The 22,099-nt window shown below is 41.3% G+C and overlaps 1 protein-coding gene across 1 annotated transcript in view; it reads right to left on the bottom strand.

Moving 5' to 3' along the window:
* The window catches only part of sntg2 (syntrophin, gamma 2), a 283,588-nt gene that overhangs the window by 232,182 nt on the left and 29,307 nt on the right, over window positions 1-22,099 (bottom strand). The window contains exons 3-4 of the mRNA XM_067985257.1: window positions 778-834; window positions 628-685 (exon numbers count right to left, since the gene is read on the bottom strand). Of these exons, the coding sequence (XP_067841358.1) occupies window positions 628-685; window positions 778-834 (115 nt within the window). The remainder of the gene's footprint in view (window positions 1-627; window positions 686-777; window positions 835-22,099) is intronic.

Here is a 22,099-nt window from a genome sequence, read left to right as displayed (position 1 = left end):
AAGCAGCTCCTGAAAATATAGCAAGGTTCAGATTTTTTTTTTAAAAAGCACTATTTATTAAAAGACATTTCAGAACACATTTTTTATTGTAACGTCATCAGTGGCAACTCAACATTTGGAACACTCCTTTTGAAAGCTGATTATAAATGGGAGATTATTAGATGGGAGACAAAAACAATGTGTTTATCAGATATTGTGGGACATCCAAGCTGTTTATAAAAAGGGATTTACTTTACTGCTTTGGGAATGATAAAAATTTGTTTTGATTGGCACCATGACAAAGGGATTAAGAACAAATGGCTAATGCGATCCTTGGAGCTTCTATTATTGGGGAATAATACTTCAGAACAAAACTCTAAATGATGTATCGGTGAGTCAATGAAGTTAGAGGCCATCTCTCGATTTCTTGAACCGTGATGGAGAATGGTTCTCATCACTACAGCAGTGCTTTGAATCTTGATTTCCTGATCACGTGAACTATTCTTCATTCATTGAGTCTCAACAGGATTAGATCCCATTTTATCTCTCTCTTTCTCGCACACACAAACTCAATTACACAGACAAAATCATTTTTTTTAAAGAGCACAAGAATAAAATGTTACTTTCACGAGAAGTTACCCAGTTTACCTGCTTGATCTTTGAAGATTTTTGATATGACAACCGGTACGCTGTGTTCAGCACCTCCCTAAAAAAACAGAGAAAACAATGAGAAACCACGACACACTTTGTCAGTTTGCTATTATTGTAAAAAATTAGGACAAGGAGAACGGCACTTACCTTAATACTTAGACCCATTCCACCAACAGGCTGTCTGCGAAGTGTAACAGTTCTGTGCTTTAAAAAATCGTACAAACACTAAATTTAGTAGCATTATAAGAAAGACAATATATATACATGACTTAAGAGGAAACATGTTCTGCTTGTTACTCTTTACTAAGACATATGTCAGGACTGGTACAAATAATTAACATATCATTTTGAATCATTTGTGAATCGAATATCTAAAGTAAGCTGGACCAAGAAATTAAGTTATTAATGCAGTTTGCGGACTTTTGTCAGTTGGAATATGCAAAAATGAAGTCAAAAACATATACATTTCTTCACTGTGGACATGTTTCTAGATTTTTTAATGTATTCGTCAACCCTTCCCACCTATTTCCTTATTTTTGGGATTGCAATAAGGCTACTCATTAGCATTCCAGTGCAATATGATAGGAAATGGGTTTGTGTTCAGAATGCTCCATGGTTAAATTCCTGTGGGGGGATTTTCCCTGACTCTGCCGGGTGGGAACAAGGCAACAGTGCCCCGAAAGTCACAGGGAAAAGCTCACCGCTCCATTCACGCTCTTAATCTGGCCGGCACCATCCTAAAAGGGGCCTACCGCTGGGAGGAGGGATCGCCGCCTGTTTCAGGCGGCTGGCTCTTTTAACATGCGAATAAGGGTCATTTGACCTACACTGGACCCCGATTGCCATTTTGGGAGATAACTGCCTAGTTTTAAGCTGCCATACAGCAGAAGATGATCAACAATGGTAGGTTTAACATTTTTTTTGTGGGGTCAGGAGGCGGGCTTCTCTGAGCTCCACAAGAATAATGTGGTCAGCTGATGCTCCAGGGTCCCGTTCCCCCCCTCTCCGGACCTAGCTTGCTGCTGGCCCAGTCAGCCCAATACTAAGTTGGCCTGGAGCTGGCGAGCTGCAGCGGTGCCCACAGCCTGCCGATGGCATGCTAATGAGGCCCGGGCGTCGAACTGGACTGAGCCACCCGCAAACACTATAGGCTGGCCAGAGCGCACCGCCAATTGGCCACCCGATAGATATAATCTATCTCCTTTGATCTCTGTCGAGCCATAACAAAGCAGTGCTAAGTGGATACCAGGTGCTTCTCTGCAAATACAAGCAGTAAATCAATCTGGATCCCTCTTGGGCATCTTCAGGTAGCCAAATGTAGAGCAATTTTTGGCAAAGTCCTGAGAGAAGGTTGGCTGCCCACCCTTTGAGTCTGGGTATGGTGCATGTGCCTGCTAGACCCAGAGAAAGAAAAACAATAGAAGCAAGCAAAAATAAAAACAAACTACTTCAGATAAATTCCTGTTGGAACTGCTCTCCTCAGTTAAATAACCTTTGACAATTATGCAGCATTTTTAAAAATATGGATGGAATTCAATAACCATATTATCAAAATTTAAAAAACAACTCATAAAAAGCAGCACTATAAGAGTAAAGACTAGATTGCCTTATAAGGAATACAAATACATTGGTTGTTATTCAGGGTTGGAAATCAAAACAAAGAAAGAAAAAAATTCCAATGGAAGGCTTGTCTACAAATCTTTGGTACGAGCATTATTTAATTTCCACTACATCTTTATGCTGTCCTCTGGCTGATTTAGATGCACGATCATTGGTAAAATAATTACTGCAGCAAAAAGTAATCAGTTCCAAAAGAGTGAAAGAATGACAGCTATTCAACGTGATCCAACAGACCCTCAAAAAGAAATGCTGCAAATTGAAAAGGTGATATTCAGAAACATTAAATGGGTATTTTGTAACAATGCATTAATCAAACATACTAATGTTTTATTCATACTCACACCTGGATGACACTGGTAGACAAGGCATCCATTATAAGAGAATGTCTGCCACATCTATACTGTTATTGTCCCCAGGTATTAAAGTCCAGTCACATCAGGACAGTTGTTTATTGATTATTCATGTCATAATACATGAAGGAAAAACACTATGCCTCATATAACTCTGTCTATGGTGGGGGAGCCAGCAACATGCATTCTGCACAGATAACCTTTCTCCCTCTGAGACTGACTCTGCTGGGTTTTTTAAAAAATTTAACACAAACCATAAATGTGCTAAAGATGGATATTCTGTGAATGAAACTGGAACTTGCCTTATGTGGGCCATTTAAAATTTGGATTCAATTTGGTTATTATAACATTTTTATAATAGTACAACAGAATTGTCCCATATTAATTTCAATCACAACTTTATTCCATTGCAAAGATACAACCTCACCACAAATTACCAGGGAAACTAAAAAGGTGGGCATGACATTAGAAGAAGAAATCAAAGAAGTCATTAAAACATTTAAGATAGAAAGGGGGAGATAATTGATAAACTAATCAGACTTAGAGAGGATAAAACCTTTGGATGGATTGCATCCGCAAATACTAAAAAAAGTTAGGAAGGAGATAGCAGAGGCACTATTACATATATATAAAAAATTCACTAGAAAAGGGAATAGTGCCATAGGACTGGCGGACAGCTAATATTATTCCTACATTTAAAAAGGGAGATAGAACAAGTCCAGGGAACTATAAACCAGTTAGCTTAACGTCAGTGGTAGGAAAGATAATGGAATCTTTACTCAAAGATGTAATAGAAAGACATCTAGAGATTAAAAATATAATAAAGAATAGTCAGCATGGATTTCAAAAGGGAAGGTCATGCTTGACCAACCTTGTTGAATTCTTTGAAGAAGTAACAAAAACAGTAGACAAGGGTAATGTAATAGATGTAATACATTTGGATTTTCAAAAGGCCTTTGATAAGGTACGACATAGCAGACTCATGACTTAGGTCAGAGCATGTGGAGTCAGGGGACCCATAGCAGAATAGATAGCAAGTTGGCTACAAAACAGAAAACAGAGAATAGGATGTAAGGGTACCAAAAGGTGGGAAGTGGTTTTCCACAGGAATTGGTGCTGGGACCACTGTTGTTCACAATTTACATTAATGATTTGGATTCGGGAATCGGAAGTACAATTTCAAAATTTGCAGATGACACCAGATTGAGGGGTATAGTTAATGCAAAGGAAGAGTGCGTCAAGTTGCAAGAGGACATTAATAAACTTGCAGAATGGCCATGTAATTGGCAAATGAATTTTGACATTGATAAGTGTGAGATGGTGCATTTTGGTAGGAAGAATAAGGAGGCCACAGACTGCTTGGATAGTAAGAATCTAAATGGGATAGCGAAGCAAAGGGATCTAGGGGTACAGATACAAAATTACTAAAAGTAGCGACACAGGTTAATAAGGCCATAAAAAAGGCAAATCAAGCACTGGGGTTCATTTCTAGAGGGATAGAATTGAAAAGCAGAAAAGTTATGTTAAACTTGTATCGAACCTTGGTTAAACCACACTTGGAGTACTGTGCACAGTTCTAGTCTCCATACTATAGAGAGGATATAGATGCATTGGAGAAGGTGCTAAAAAGATTCACAAGGATGATATCAGATCTGAGAAGATATACTTATCAGGAAAGGCTGTGTGGGCTGGAGCTCGTCTCCCTGGAAAAGAAAAAGTTGAGGGGTGACCTGATAAAGGTCTTTAAGATAATGAAAGGGTTTGATAGGGTAGATGTAGAGAAGATGTTTCCACTTGCGGCAGAGTCCAAAACTAGAGGTCATAAATATAAAATAGTCGCTAATAAATCCAATAGGGAATTCAGGAGAAACTTCTTTACCCAAAGAGTGGTTAGAATGTGGAACGTGCGACCACAAGGAGCAGTTGAGGCAAATAGCACAGATGCATTTAAGGGGAAGCTAGATAAGCACATGAGGGAGAAAGGAATAGAAAGGTATGCTGATAGGGTTCGATGAAGTGGGCAGGGAGAAGGTTAGCGTGGAGCAGAAATGCCGGCATCGACCAGATGGGCCGAATGGCCTGTTTCTGTGCTGTAGTTTCGATGTAACTCGATGTAAATTCTCTAAATTATACTGAAATAATTTATATAGAGAAAAAAATCCTTTCAGTCCTGCATAAACCTTGTCTTAATCAATGATATGCTTAATTAGATCATTTTTTAAAAATTGCATAATCAACATAACATGTATACACAATTTAAATAAATAACATTTCTATAGATAAGTATTGATAAAATTTGATCTAACATTTTCCAATTGAAAATCACTTTTGTGAAAATAGGATTTTCTGCATTGGGCAGAAGTGCTACCGACTCTGCTGGTGTAGGACGAATAAAATGTAGACCAATGTATCTGAAGCCGGACATGCAAGAAGAATTTCTAAATCAATGATGGGGGATAAGAACATTTGTAAAACAAAGGGAGGGAGGATGAAGATATCGGATGACTGATGCATACTATAAGGTTAAAAGTTAGAGAATTTACAAGATTCATGAATGAAAAATTGTGCACTTTACTGGAGTGTTATTTGGCAGCAATGCAAGAGTGAATTCCCATTCCAGGGTCTTGGTATAGTAATAACGTTACTGACCCAAAATAGAGCAAGGAGCAAAATTGTTATGCTACGCAGCCAACTTGAGACTCATTGGATCAATCATACATTGGTGACTGAAGCACCCAGTATAACTGCTTCAAAGGTCATTCTCTCTCCTAACTTCATGTAGACAGGGTCAATAATAGAATGTATCATCACCAATTCTATGGATTAGGATTGGTGAATTATACAAGTTTCAATATGCAAATGCTTTGAAATGATCCTGGTACTCAACTAGACCTTGCCAATAGATTAGGTAATTTTATTGAATGGTCACATACTTACTTTCAAACTTTTTCACCTTTGCTAATATGTACACATTGGCCTGTGTTTCATATTTCCTACTGCAATGTACATTACCTAGCATTGATTTAAATTTGTTAGCCCATCTATTTAATTTAATTTGAATGCAGTCAGTCTCTATGTCCCTACATATCCTTATAACCTTCAATCATGTTCTTAACTAAATATTCATGCAGCTCCATATAAGAAGAGTTCTTGCACATTGGGCCAAAAATTCTGCTGAGACACTCCATCAGTGGAAGAATATCAGAGTAGAATGACTTTCTACCACCATGGTTGGCCCACAGCTGCTCCAGCTGAGGTGCACTCAAACTCTTTCGGGCAGAAGGAGCCATTTTGTCTCCAGGCATAAGGCAATTGGACCCCTCTAGGAAAGGTTTAGGAACTCACTAGTTTTCAGCTGGCATGAGTTCTGCTGAGGCCTTTTATAGCTATAAATTCCTTGAATGTATTGTCGCCTCCCAAATCCATGCCCACCTTTTCCGCATCTCCCTCTTACCACCCCTCCATTGTCTCTGTGGTTTCAAACTGTTTTTCCGACATCCACTCTTGGATGAGCCACAATTTCCTCCTATTGGGAAGATTGAAGCCATCATCTTCAATCCCCACCACAAACTCTGTGTCCTTGACAGTGATTCCATCTGCCTTCATGGCCACTGTCTCAGGCTGAACCGGATTCTTCACATCTCAGCATTTTATTTTACTTCGAGCTGAACTTCCAACCCCATGTCCTCTCCAACATAAAGACCACCTACTTCCACCTCCGTACCATCAATGCCTCAGCCCAGCTGTTGCTGAACCCTCATCCATACCTTTGTCACCTCCAGCCTCGACTATTCCAATTTCTCCTGGCTGGCTTCCATAAACTTCAACCCATCCAAAACTCTGCTGCCCAAATCCCATAGTGTACCAAGTTCCACTAACCCATTATCCCTATCCTTGTTGACCTGCATTGGTTCCCATTCCCCCAACATCTCCAATTTAAAATTCTCAATTTTGGGAATTCATTGGAATTTCTGGACATCCAAATGGTTTTCTTTGATTACTAATGAAATAAAATGGATCTGGCTCGAAATACCGTTCCTTCAGTTCTCTTAGAGTCAACACATTATAGACTCTCCCTCCCAAATAAATCAACTATTCCTTCCTCATAGGTGTTTATAATGTTACTAAGATATAGTGACCAGAGGAAATCTTCACTCAATCCATTGTTGTTGCACAATAAGTATTTTCATGACCATCAAAAACAGTATCTTGACAAGAACTTGAAAGGGAAAACCACATTGACCAGCCATTTAGTCTGTATAATGATAGTTTGAGCATTATAGAGTTTCTTCACTTTAGTGTCCTGCTTTGACCCAGGTCCAGTGCCACCAGAACTGCTCCGAGCTCTCTCCCAGAGGGCACCAGTAACAAAAAGCAGTCAGCTTGATCAAATTAAAAATAAGTGTGACCAAAATTTAACTGGTAACTCTACTTCAGTGTGAATATCTCATTATCAGTTTAAGTATGTCAGTTAAAGACATTCCCTTAAACAATCAGCATCTGATAATATAACAATTACCTGACCAGTTTGAACTAGCCTGCTCCAGACAGGGAGCCGTACATTAAATCTAGTTAGCACAGAATTCCTGTATGTCATGTTGTTATCAAACCTTCATATTATTCCTTTTCATCAATCTTTGATTGCAAGGAGACCTGAAATAAGTTCAAAACAGGAACTTGATTGGTGTCAGAGATGTTGTCAAAGTGGCTAATGAGAGAGGAACGGGGAGAGTAAAGAATCACAATAAGTGAAATTAAAAGGTTAGCCGCATGCAGTAAAAATAAGAGAGTAAAATAAAGAAGTTGCAACATTCACTTAGACTTTTGATGATTGGAAATCTTGCAGAAAATTGGAAAAGGTTTGAACGATGCTTTCAATTGTTTTCGGACAGATCTAGGACCTGAAGAAAAACATTAGTGTTTTAAAGCATCCATTTTTTAATATGTTATTGAAAAGAGAAGCACTAAATATTTATAATGTTATCAACTTTGAGGAAGACAAGAATCTGGTCCTGGATATATTGGGGCAGAAATTGCTTGCAAAATAATGGTGAACTCAACAGTACTCTCCGTTGTTAGTGGTGAAATGCAGGAGCAAGTTCCGGCGTTCGTACATGTGCAATGAGACATGGAAATCCGAAACTTGCTCCTCCTGGTTCGTTGGCGATATGACAGCTTTGAATTAAAGGGCTATTACGTTGGAATCAGTGAAATCATTGAAAGAGCGCCAACTTGCTCATCTGCCCAGCGGTAAAGTAACTAATATCGCCACAAAACAGGTACGCTTAAAAATACCAGGACTAAACTAAGTCTTAATGACTGCCAAACAACTAAAAATGAACCTTTAAAAATGTGGAGTCTCATTATTCCTTATTTTAATAGTTTTTGGTCATTAAAAATATGTTTCTTAAAAATTAAAAAATTAAAAAATTATTTTTTTTACTTTTCCCTTCTGTTTCTTTTATTTAATTCGATTATATATTACCCTCTCTTTTTTTCGCTGTCTATAACTGTTTTAACAATGACTTTATTGTTGTACCTTTCACTTTCTGGTTTTCACTTTCGAAGTCTGAAGAAACAGTATCGCAGCTTGTCAAAAATGCTGCAATCTGTTTGATCGAGTGGAGAAAGTGATTCTCTTGCTTCTCCCATGGGTCCTAGCTTCACTTGAACTGACGCTGGGCTCTTCCCAGCTTCCTATTAGAGGAAGTGCCCGAAGTAAAGACAGCGTTAAGTTAATGGGTTAATATAAATCTATGGAGCAGCGAGCACTGTTGGTTCGATGCTGCGAGCAATTTCTGCCCCAATATGAATATTTTGGGAGATATTGCAATCCTAAACATAATGTGATGAATGAATGGTACAGCTAGAAATGGGAGAAACCATTAATTGGAATGTAACCGAATTAAGGAGTCACTGTAAGATAAATGAATTTGATGAACTAACAAAATCATTTAAAAGGACAGGATAATTTGTGTAATGCCAGATAATTATCTCAGGGAAAAGCTGTTTTCAGGTCAACATTTGACATTAGATGCATAAATAAGGAATTGAAAACCATCAGAAACCATGAAAGTACAAGGCAAAGGGCTATGCAATAATGAAAATGGAGCTATCCGGTCAACAGTACTTAAAAAAAGAGATTAAGAAACAATTAAATGAGAAATCTAAAACACAATTTATAAAAGCTGAAGGAAAACAAAAACTGAGTGGACAGTACGGAACATCGCAGAGACACATTAAAGGTGGCAAAAGTAATCACAAATCAAGATTTTGCAATTCATAGAACAGGCAAAATCAAGTTCCTGTCATGGAACAAAAGTCACTGCAGGAATTTTACATAAGATAAGAACATAAGAAATAGGAGCAGGAGTAGGCCAATCGGCCCCTCGAGCCTGCTCCGCCATTCAATAAGATCATGGCTGATCTGATCCTAACCTCAAATCCAAAGAACACAAGAAGTAGGAGCAGGACCCGGCCACACAGCCCCTGGGCCCGCTCCGCCACCCACAGGGCCTTGACCGATCCGAACTCAGCTTCTTGTCCAATTTCCTGCCCGCTCCCCATAACCCCTAATTCCCTTTACTTCTAGAAAACTGTCTATTTCTGTTTTAAATTTTACGTCAATGTAGTAGCTGAAAGTCAAAAATGACATCGATTGGGTATTACCGTTATTAGTGAATGTAACAGGTATACAATGTAAACCAGATGCAGCTGTACAAGGGAATGTAATTGCTGAGCCAGATTACAAATGATTACAGCTTAAACCAGAATTGCAGTAGGCTGAAATAAAGTTGACAGCACACTCAAAAGCAGACATACCAGTGAAAGGAATGTTTGTTGCCAACAACACGAATGGGGCACTAAATACAAGTTGCCATTTATAGTGATGCCAAAAGATGCAAAACCAATTTTAGGTCTGCGTGCTTGTGAGAAACTCAATCTGGAGAAAAATGTACTTGTTATAAAGGACTAAAATTACGTCGGGTAGCAAACAATTGTACAGGAATTCAAGAATCTAGTTCAAGCATTGGGTTGTTTGCCAGGGGAGTGCCAGATCAAGATGGATGAACAAGTTATCTCAGTAATACACCCATACAGGAAAGTACTATTTGCATTACAGGGAAAAAATAAAAATATAACCTGATAGAATGGAAGATTAAACTAAATAAATGAACCAATGGAATGCATAAACTCATTGGTAATTGTTGACAAAAAGAATGATAAATTGTGCACAGCAAGAGAACACAAACAGCAATGAGATAAATGATCAGATAATCTGTTTTTTGGTATTGGTTGAGAGTTAAATATTGGCCAAGATACCGGAGAACTCCCCTGCTCTTCTTCAAAAAGCGCAATGGGATCATTTACATCTACCTGAGAAAGCAGACGGGGCCTGGGTTTAGTGTCTCAACTGAAAGACGGCACCTCCAACAGTGCAGCACTCCCCTAGTACTGCAATGAAGTATTGACCTAGATTATGCGCACAAGACTCTGGAGTGGGGCTTGAACCCATGACTTTTTCAGCCAGAGGCAAGCGCACTACCAACTGAGCCAAGGATAAAGGAGGGCATTTCAAGCTAACAACTTGTTTATTACAATATTGTTTGCTGATGTAAAATATCTCAGTAACTGAGAGGCATCCTTAAGTTTTTGACAACTGAAATTGAATGAAGAAATTCTAAGTTACGTATGTTCGATATTCTTTATGAAAGGTGTCACACATTAATGGATGGCATACTGGTTGATTTATCCAAAGACAAACATGACAACAGCCTTCAGAATTTATTTGCAGTTTTTAGAAGAGTCAGATTGAAATGTAATAAAGACAAATTTGCATGTTGGAATCATTGAGCTGGTAATTGCTGATAACACCATCAACGGTGAAAACGTTAAGCGTGACAAAAATGAAAGTCAAAACTATTGAATTTAGCTATGTCACTTTACAAGCAAGATGTGCAAAGACTCCTAGGAATGGCCAATTACCTGGCTAAATTCATACATGTCTTTCAGAAAAAAAGCTTTTACAAAAGTGTTAAAGACTGCCAAATGGAGCTGGAATCGCATAGAAAAACATAAAGGGACTGTTCATATAAGAGCCAGTTCTGAAGTTCTACTACTCTGAAAGACTAATAAAATTTGCAGCTGATGCATTACAGAATGGATTAGGGCCTGTGCTACAGCAAACGTATGATGATTGGTGGGAACATATGTAACCATTAATAACTGACATGGAGATGAAATCAGCACAGATTGAAAAGGAACTGTTTAACATTAAATTTGCTTGTGAAAGATTCCATCAGTTATCGTATGGTGATAGTGTTGAAGCAGACCACAAGTTGCTCTATTTGTGAAATCTTTCAATGATTGTCCTTTATGAATACAAAGAATAATGATCAGACTATAGAACCTTAGAGTGTTACATATACAAGAGCAATGGGCCAGAAAGCAAACCCAATGAAAAAGCTGATGAGGATATTGAAGCTTACAGTATTATGGCGATATAAGTATATGGTTGGAAGATGAAGTTAATCACAACTGAGACAGAAAAAGATCAGACCTTTGGGATCCTCAAAGAAATAATAATGCTTATAAATAAAATAAGATATCCTGAATTTCCTGATCAGGTAAATTATGACATGCGCAATTTCCTGTGGGCGGGACATGCAGCGTAGCGAGCACCCACTTCAAACAGCTGGGAGTTTCATTTAAATAATAATTCAAGGCCGGGAATTTCCTCAAATCTGCTCTCGCTCCGCCATCGTATCTTTGCCAGAAGTGCAACAGAACCCCAATTTACACACTTAAAAGGGGTTTCCCCTAAAAGGGGGTTTGCCTGATTTTTGGATGCTTCCTCTGGATCACTCCAATCACGGTATAACATGCTTTTAGTGTCATTGCATGAAAGAAGGCACATCAGAGTGATCGATAGCCAGCGTACCTTGATTGGTTGCATCCACCAAGATGTTACAAATCGTAGCTTTCTCTGTGGAAATTGTGCATAACAGATTTATGCCAGTTTTACATTGAAGCATCGCTATGCGTGAATTTCCTCAATTGTTTGTACCGCTTCCAAGGTACATCCACCAAAACACTCTGAATCAAAGAGTCATACAGCCATTTGGCCCATCGTGCCTGTACCGTCTCTTTGAAAGAGCTATTCAATTGGTTCCAATCCCCACCTCCTTCCCCATAACCCTGCAAATTTCTCGTTTTCAAGTAAATATCCAATTCCCTTTTGAAAATTACTATTGAATCTGCTTCCACCACCCTTTCAGGCAGTGCATTCCAGATCATAACAACTTGCTATATAAAAAAAATTCTCCTCATTTCCCCCCTGAAATTTTGCCAATTATCTTAAATCTGTCTCCTCTGGTTTCTGACCCTCCTGCCAGTGGAAATAGTTTCCCTCTATCAAAACCCCTCATTATTTTGAACACCTCTATTAAATCCCCCTTAACCTTCTCTGCTCTAAGGAGAAGAATCCCAGCTTCTCTATTCTCTCCAGATAACTGAAATCCCTCATCCCAGGTACCATTCTGGTAAATATCCTCTGCATCCTCTCCAAGGCCTTGACATCCTTCCTAATGTGTGGTGCCCAGAATTGGACACAATACTCTAGCTGGGGCCTAACCAGTGATTTATAAAGGTTTACCACAACTTCCTAGCTTTTGTACTCTAGACCTCAGTTTAGAAAGCCAAGAATCCCTTATGCCTTTTTCCTCCCCCTTCACAGATTTGTGCACATGAATCCCCAGGTCTCCCTGTATCTGTATCCCTGTTAAAGTTGTACCATTTATTTTATATCACCTCTGCCAACTCATTTACATAGCTCCACCCCCGTGCAAAAGGCTCAACCAGGCTTCCTGGGCTATAATGTGGTTCATTCCTAACTGTCCTCTGAAATGGCCTACAATCTCGCTACAAAAAGTCATAATAAGAATAAAACTGGACGGACCACGAGGCACCGGACATGACAAAGGCAAACCAAGCCCAGTCGACCCTGCAAAGTCCCCCTTACCAACTTCTGGGGACTTGTGCCAAAATTGGGAGAGCTGTACCACAGACTAGTTAAGCAACAGCCATAGTCACAGAATCATACCTTTCAACCAACATCCCAGATTCTTCCATTACCATACCTGGCTATGTCTGTCCTTCCGGCAGGACAGACCCACCAGGGGTGGCGGTACAGTGATACACAGTCAGGAGGCAGAGGCCCTGGGAGTCCTCAACATTGACTCCAGACCCCATGAAATCTCATGGCATCAGGTCAAACATGGGCAAGGAAACCTCCTGCTGATTACCACCTACCACTCTCCCTCAGCTGATGAATCAGTCCTCCTCCATGTTGAGAAGGACTGAGGGTAGCAAGGGCACAGAATGTACTCTGGGTGGGGGACTTCAAAGTCCATCAGCAAGAGTGGCTCGGTAGCACCACTACTGACCGAGTCCTGAAGGACATAGCTGCCAGACTGGGCCTGCGGCAGGTGGTGAGCGAACCAACACGAGGGAAAAACCTACTTGACCTCGTCCTCACCAATCTACCCGTCGCAGATGCATCTGACCATATTGGTAGGAGTGATCACCGCACAGTCCTTGTGAAGACAAGGTCCCATCTTCGCACTGAGGACACCATCCAACGTGTTGTGTGGCCTTACCACTGTGCTAAATGGGATAGATTCAGAACAGATCAAACAGCTCAAAACTGGGCATCCATGAGGCTCTGTGGGCCATCAGCAGCAGCAGAATTGTATTCCAACACAATCTGTAACCTCATGGCCCGGCATATTCCTCACTCTACCATTACCAACAAGCCAGGGGATCAACCCTGGTTCAATGAGGAGTGTAGAAGAGCATGCCAGGAGCAGCACAGGCGTACCTAAAAACGAGGTGCCAACCTGGCGAAGCTACAACACAGGACTATAACATGCTATAGACAGAGCTAAGCGATTCCATAACCAATGGATCAGATCAAAGCTCTGCAGTCCTGCCACATCCAGTCGTGAATGGTGGTGTACAATTAAACAACCAACTGAGAGGAGAAGGCTCTGTAATCATCCCCATCCTCAATGATGGCAGAGCCCAGTACGTGAGTGCAAAAGACAAGGCTGAAGCGTTTGGAACCATTTCAGCCAGAAGTGCCGAGGGGATGGTCCATCTCGCCTTCCTCCCGATAGCTCCACCATGACAAAAGCCAGTCTTCAGCCAATTCGATTCACTCCACGTGAAATGGACGAGTTAACGGCACAAATAACGACGTATGGGTATGATCTTGTGGCCGCAGGGTGACAACGACTGGGAATTAAATATGCCAGGGTATTTAACAATCAGGAAGGACAGGCAGGAAGGAAGGGGAGGTGGGGTGGCTATGTTAATAAAGGAAGGAATCACTGTAATACAGAGAAATGATATTGGGACAAAGGATCAGGACAATGAAACAGTTTGGGTAGAGATAAGGAATAATAAGGGGAAAAAAACACTCGTGGGTGTAGTATATAGGCCTCCTAATAGTTGCGACTCTGCTGGAAGAAGTATGAATCAGGAAATAGTCGGGGCATGTAATAAGGGAACAGCTATAATTATGGGGGATTTTAACTATCATATTAACTGGACAAATCAAATAGGGCAGGGCAGCCTTGAGGAAGAGTTTATTGAGTGTATTTGGGATGGATTTCTTGAGCAGTATGTAACTGATCCTACAAGGGGGCAAGCAACCTTGGACCTGGTCCTGTGTACTGAGCCAGGATTAATTAATAATGTCCTAGTTAAGGATCCCCTTGGAATGAGTGACCATAACATGGTTACATTCCATATCCAATTAGAGGGTGAGAAGATTGGTTCTCAAACAAGCGTAATGAGCTTGAATAAAGGAGACTATGATGGTATGAGAGCGGAATTGATTAAAGTGGACTGGGAAAATAGATTAAAGGGTAAGACAGTACATGAGCAGTGGTGTTCATTTCAGGAGTTATTTTACAACTTTCAAAAAAATATAGTCCACTGAGGAAAAAAGGGTGTAAAAGAAATGACAGCCATCCGTGGCTAAGTAAAGAAATTAAGGATAGTATCCGACTAAAAACAAGGACATATAAGGTAGCCAAACTTAGTGGGAGGATAGAAGATTGGGAAGTCTTCAAAAGACAGCAAAAAGTAACTAAAGGATTGATTAAGAAAGGGAAGATAGATTATGAAAATAAATCAGCAAAAAAATATAAAAACAGATAGCAAGAGTTTCTACAGTTATATAAAAAGAAAAAGGGTGGCTAAGGCAAACGTAGGTCCCTTAGAGGATGAGACCGGGAAATTAATGGTGGGAAACATGGGGATGGCAAAAATGCTGAACAAATATTTTGTTTCAGTCTTTACGGTAGAGGACACTAAGAATATCCCAACACTGGACAAACAGGGGGCTCCAGTGGGGGAGGAGCTAAATACGATTAAAATCACTAAGGAATTGGTACTCAGTAAAATAATGGGACTCAAGGCGGATAAATCCCCTGGACATGATGGCTTACATCCTAGGGTCTTGAGGGAAGTGGCAGTAGGGATTGTGGATGCTTTGGTAATAATTTTCCAAAATTCTCTGGACTCAGCAAAGGTCCCGGCAGATTGGAAAACTGCTAATGTAACACCCTTATTTAAAAAGGGTAGTAGGCAGAAGGCTGGAAATTATAGACCAGTTAACCTAACATCTGTGGTGGGTAAAATGTTGGAGTCTATTATTAAGGAGACAGTAGCGGAACACTTGGATAAACATAATTTAATAGGACAAAGTCAGCATGGCTTTATGAAGGAGAAGTCATGCTTGAGTTCTTTGAGGATATAACGTACAGGGTGGATAAAGGGGAACCAGTGGACGTAGTGTATTTAGACTTCCAGAAGGCATTTGACAAGGTGCCACATAAAAGATTATTGCTCAAGATAAAGAATCACTGGATTGAGGGTAATATTCTGGCATGGGTTGAGGATTGGTTATCTAACAGGAAGCAGAGAGTTGGGATAAATGTTGGCTTTTATTGCTAGGGGGATAGAATATAAAAACAGGGAGGTATTGCTGCAGTTACATAAGGTATTGGTGAGACCGCACCTGGAATACTGCATGAAGTTTTGATGTCCATACTTAAGAAAAGACATACTTGCTCTCGAGGCAGTACAAAGAAGGTTCACTCGGCTAATCCCGGGGATGAGGGGGTGGACATATGAGGAGAGGTTGAGTAGATTGGGACTCTACTCATTGGAGTTCAGAAGAATGAGAGGCGATCTTATTGAAACATATAAGATTGTGAAGGGGCTTGATCAGGTGGATGCGGTAAGGATGTTCCCAAGGATGGGTGAAACTAGAACTAGGGGGCATAATCTTAGAATAAGGGGCTGCTCCTTCAAAACTGAGATGAGGAGAAACTTCTTCACTCAGAGGGTAGTAGGTCTGTGGAATTTGCTGCCCCAGGAAGCTGTGGAAGGTACATCATTAAATAAATTTAAAACAGAAATAGACAGTTTCCTAGAAGTAAAGGGAATTAGGGGTTACGGGGAGTGGGCAGGAAATTGGATATGAATTTAGATTTGAGGTTAGGATCAGATCAGCCATGATCTTATTAAATGGCGGAGCAGGCTCGAGGGGCCGATTGGCCTACTCCTGCTCCTATTTCTTATGTTCTTATGTTCTTATTTGACCAAGTGTGGCACCAAGGAGCCCTTGTAAAATTTAAGTCAATGGGAATCAGGGGAAAAACTTTCCAGTGGCTGGTGTCATGCCCAGCACAAAGGAAGATGCTAGTGGTTGTTGGAGGTCAATCATCTCAGCCCCACGACATCGCTGCAGGATTTCCTCAGGGCAGTGTCCGAGGCCCAACCATCTTTAGCAGCTTCATCAATGACCTTCCCTCCATCATAACGTCAGAAATGGGGATGTTCGCTGATGATTGCACAGTGTTCAGTTGCATTCGCAACCCCTCAGATAATGAAGCAGTCCGTGCCCACAAGCAGCAAGACCTGACAACATCCAGGCTTGGGCTGATAAGTGGCAAGTAACATTTGCACCAGACAAGTGCCAGGCAAAGACCATCTCCAATAAGAGAGAGTCTAACCACCTCCCCTTGATATTCAACGGCATGACCATCGCCGAATCCCCCACCATCAACATCCTGGGGGTCACCATTGACTAGAAACTTAATTGGACCAGCCACATAACTACTGTAGCTACAAGAGCAGGTCACAAGCTGGGTATTCTGCGGCGAGTGATTCACCTCCTGACTCCCCAAAGCCTTTCCGCCATCTGCAAGGCACAAGTCAGGAGTGTGATGGAATACTCTCCACTTGCCTGGATGACTGCAGTTCCAACAATGCTCAAGAAGCTCAACACCATCCAAGACAAAGCAGCCCGCTTGATTGACACCCCATCCATCACCCTAAACATTCACTCCCTCCACCACTGGTGAACCGTGGCTGCAGTGTGTACCATCCACAGGATGCACTGCAGCAACTCACTAAGGCTTGTTCAACAGCTCCTCCCACCTCAAAGGACCGGAGGCAGCAGGCACATGGGAACATCACCACCTGCACGTTCCCCTCCAAGTCACACACCATCCCCTCTTGGAAATATATTGTTGCTGGGTCAAAATCCTGGAACTCCCTGCATAACAGCACTGTGGGAGAACCTTCACCACACGGACTGCAGCGGTTCAAGAAGGCAGCTCACCACTACATTCTCAAGGGCAATTAGGGATGGGCAATAAATGCTGGCCTTGCCAGCGACACCAACATCCCATGAACGAATAAAAAAAAAACTGTTATCAGTGTGCCTGAGATCTCTGGAGTTTGATAACAATTTTCTTCGCGATTTAAAAATTTTTTACTGAGATTTGCATTATATTTAATCAAAGTGCTGTCAGACCCAGTACATCTGAAATATTTTGAACCACTGTCCCTCTCCATGCATTCAGAAGGACTAAGCATCTGGAATAGCCTTCCCAATGGGAATACCCCTATTCTGCATAATAATAGAAGAGGAATAGGAGCAGTAGAGACAAGAGGCTTTGAGAGTGAGGTGTCCTGGCAGAAGACAGCAACCCACTCGCTATTACTCTTATCGATGGTGCCGCATTTGCGCTTATTTTACGCCGGTCTTTACGTTTCGGCGTAGGCAAATGAGCTTCGCAGGAAACTTCAGTGTAAGTTCCCGCCGAGAAATTTGGCGCAGAAATTGGCCTAACTTTCAACATCATTGCTCTGTAGTGCGATTCAAGAAATTTGTCACCATTGTTTCTAAATGCAGATGTTTATTTGTTTTGAAGGACAAAAATGTAACGGTATAATTTATAGATGTTCCTTCAGTGAACTTCAATGTTTCCTAATAGCTTAAGTACATAAATTAGAGAAATTCCATTAACAATCAACATCTGACAATATAACTATCAGCTGAGTTGTTTGAAACAATATGCTTTAGACAGAATGACTGCACATAGAATTTGAGAACTGCTGTGAACTCCTGTATTTTATGTTGTTTTAATGTCTTTATAAGCTATTCAAATTCATTAATCTTGGATTAGAAAGAACCTTGAACTGTGTTCAAAACAAGAACATTACTGGTTGACGCAATTCACTTGTACATTTTCTGGCCAATAACTCCTTTCTACAGCTGTGGATGCCATGTTAATGTGTGGGGAAAAGGCAGAAGTGGTATTGAATAAATGTCAAACTAATTATGACATGAGACAATTCGCAAAGATTTCCATTCTAGAAAATATTGCATTAATGTTTGTAAAAATTATATCAGGCCGTATTTTCCTGTGAAAATAACAATGAGCCTAACAGCGCTCGCTGTTATTTCAGTGCAAATGGTAGAGCAACTTCCGGTGACCGCACATGCGCAGTTAAATGTGGAAATCCGCAAGTTGCGACCCTCCTCCGTAAGCTGTGCGGTAAGGAGATCTCGCCGTCTGGCTCTCCATTCAAATGAATGGAATGGCATGAAGTTCCTGCACTGACCTGATGGATACGATTTAATATCGTCAAAAAGGTACGTCAAGTCATTTTAAGTCTAAGCACCCTGTTAAATGCACGGTGATTCTTCATGACTGCCAAACAACCTCTCTGGCACTGAAAATTTACTTCAACAAGTGTGGAGTCTCGTTCCTTCAGATTTTAATTGTTGTTGACCATTTAAAAAAAAGAATTAAATTGTTTCTTACTTTTGCTTTCTGTCTCTTTTATCTTTGCCTCTTAATTCAATATTTCTTGCCCTCTGTACTCCATTTGACAATGAATTCACGATTCTAACTTACACTTCCTGGTTCAGTCTCCGTGTGGCTTATTAACATGCTTCAATCTGATTGGTTAAAGGGATAGACTGTTGCTTGCCCTGTTCACACAGGTCCCAGACGCCCGGGAGAGGGCAGGCACCGTTCATTCGCCACTCATAGAAAAATCCAGCCCATCATATTTGGCAGTGATTCAGCTTTATCCATTACCAAATTCACTAGGTAACATTTGCAATTTAACAACCAGCCTTTTTGATTGTCTCATTGATCAGGGTTCTCAATTTCCCTTCCTTCTCTTTTTCTTTAAAATCGAACTTCAGCCAATTTTGTAGTAAAATTAATTCACATTGATCTGGCTTATAAACACTTTGTTTATCGTAAGCCTCCCTAATCCCTCCTCTAATTCCTATTCTGTTTCCAAACTTCCACCCACACCCATATAAAACATCTTTGGAGCAAGTTGTAACTGTTCGACTATTTTCTCATCTTTCTTCTTTCCCATCCTCCTTTTCATAGTCTATTGTCCAATTTACATAAACTTATTTTCTTTTAAGCATAGGGCAAGATTCTTTACACTTTTAAATAACTCAGAACAGAGCCAATAGTATAACATTGTGCAACCAACGGATCAGATCAAAGCTCTGCAGTCCTGCCACATTCAGTCGTGAACGGTGGTGGACAATTAAACAATTAACAGGAGATGGAGGCTCCATGAATATCCCCATCCTCAATGATGGTAGAGCCCAGCATAAGGGTGCAAAAGTCAAGGCTGAAGCTTTTGTAACCATCTTCAGCCAGAATTGCCAAGTGGATGATCCATCTCAGCCTCCTCCCGAGATCCCCACCATCACAGAAGCCAGTCTTCAGCCAATTCGATTCACTCCATGTGATATCAAGAACTGGCTGAGTGCACTGGATAGAGCAAAGGCTATGGGCCCCAACAACATCCCAGCTGTAGTGCTGAAGACTTGTGCTCCAGAACTAGCCTGGAACTAAGGGACGGTCGTGTCTAACAAAGTTGATTAAGTTTTTTGAGGCGGTAACAAGGAGGGTCGATGAGGGTAGTGCATTTGATGTAGTCTGTATGGATTTTAGCAAGGCTTTTGACAAGGTCACACATGGCAGACGAGTCAAAAAAGTAAAAGTCCATGGGATCCAAGGGAAAGTGGCAAATTGGATCCAAAATTGACTCAGTGGCAGGAAGCATAGGGTAATGGTCGATGGGTGTTTCTGTCAATGGAAGGTGGTTTCCAGTTGGGGTTCTGCAGGGCTCAGTACTAAGTCACTTGCTTTTTGTGGTTTATATTAATGATTTAGATTTAAATGTAGAGGACATGATTAAGAAGTTTGCAGATGATACAAAAATTGGCCATGTGGTTGATAGTGAGGTGGAAAGCTGTAGACTGCAGGAAGATATCAATGGACTGGTCAGGTGGGCAGAAAAGTGACAAATGGAATTCAATCCAGAGAAGTGTGAGATAATGCATTTGGGGAGGTCAGACAAGACAAGGGATTACACAATAAATGGGAGGATACTGAGAGGTGTAGAGGAAGAGAGGGACCTTGGAGTGCATGTTCACAGATCCCTGAAGGTAGCAGGACAGGTAGATCAGGTGGTTAAGAAGGCATAAGGGATACTTTCCTTTATTAGCCGAGGCATAGAATATAAGGGCAGGGAGGTTATGCTAGAACTGTATAAAACACTGGTTAGGCCACAGCTTGAGTATGGTGCACATTTCTGGTCACCAAATTACAGGAAAGATGTGATTGCACTGGAGAGGATACAAATGAGATTTACGAGGATGTTGCCAGGACTGGAGAATTTTAGCTATGAGAAAAGATTGGATAGGCTGCGGTTATTTTCTTTGGAACAGAGGAGGCCTAAATTTAGTTGAGGTGTATAAAATTATGAGGGGCCGAGATAGAGTGGACAGGAAGGATCTATTTCCCTTAGCAGTGAGGTCAATAACCAGGGGGCATAGATTTAAAGTAATTGGCAGAATGATTAGAGGGAAGCTGAGAAAAATAATTTTCACCCAGAGGGTGGTGGGGGTCTGGAACTCACTGCCTGAAAGGGTGGTAAAGGCAGAAACCCTCATCACATTTAAAAAGTACCCAGATATGCAATTGAAGTGCCATAACCTATAAGGCTACAGACCAAGTGCAGGAATGTGGGATTAGGCTGGGTTGCTCTTTTTCGACCAGTATAGACACGATGTGCCGAATGGCCTCCTTCTGTGCAGTAAATTTTTCAATGTTTCTATGTCTCTAGCTGCACCTATAGCCAAGCTGTTCCAGCACAGCTGCAACACTGGCATCTACCCGACAAGGTGGAAAATTGCCCAGGTCTGTCCCCAAAAAACAGGACAAATCCAATCCGGCCAATTACCTCCCCATCAGTCTACTCTCAATCATCAGCAAAGTGATGGAAGGTGTCATCGACAGTGCTATCAAGCGGCACTTACTCACCAATAACCTGCTCACCGATGCTTAGTTTGGGTTCCGCCAGGACCACTCGGCTCCAGGCCTCATTACAGCCTTGGTCCAAACATGGACAAAATAACTGAATTCCAGAGGTGAGGTGAGAGTGACTGCCCTTGACATCAAGGAAGCATTTGACCAAGTGTGGCACCAAGGAGCCCTAGTAAAATGGAAGTCAATGGAAATCAGGAGAAAAACTCTTCAGTGGCTGGAGTCACACCGAGAACAAAGGAAGATGGTAATGGTTGTTGGGGGCCAATCATCTCAGCCGCACGACATCACTGCAGGAGTTCCTCAGGGCAGTGTCTTAGGCCCAACCATCTTCAGCTGCTTCATGAATGACCTTCCCTCCATCATAAAGTCAGAAGTGAGGATGTTCGCTGATAATTGCACAGTGTTCAGTTCCATTCGCAACCCCTCAGATAATGAAGCAGTTCATGCCTGCATGCAGCAAGACCTGGACAACATCCAGGATTGGGCTGATAAGTGGCAAGTAACATTTGCACCAGTCAAGCGCCAGGCAATGACCATCTCCAACAAGAGAGAGTCGAACCACACCCCCTTGACACTCAACGGCATTACCATCATCAAATCCCCCACCATCAACATCCTGGGGGTTACCATTGACCAGAAACTTAACTGGACCAGCCATATAAATAGTGTCGCTACAAGAGCAGGTCAGAGGCTGGGTATTCTGCCGCGAGTGACTCACCTCCTGACTCCCCAAAGCCTTTCCACCATCTACAAGGCACAAGTCAG

This window comes from Heptranchias perlo, chromosome 5 (genome assembly GCF_035084215.1).
Source record: "Heptranchias perlo isolate sHepPer1 chromosome 5, sHepPer1.hap1, whole genome shotgun sequence".
Classification (NCBI taxonomy): domain Eukaryota; kingdom Metazoa; phylum Chordata; class Chondrichthyes; order Hexanchiformes; family Hexanchidae; genus Heptranchias; species Heptranchias perlo.
This window is presented reverse-complemented; position numbering and strand designations above follow the sequence as displayed.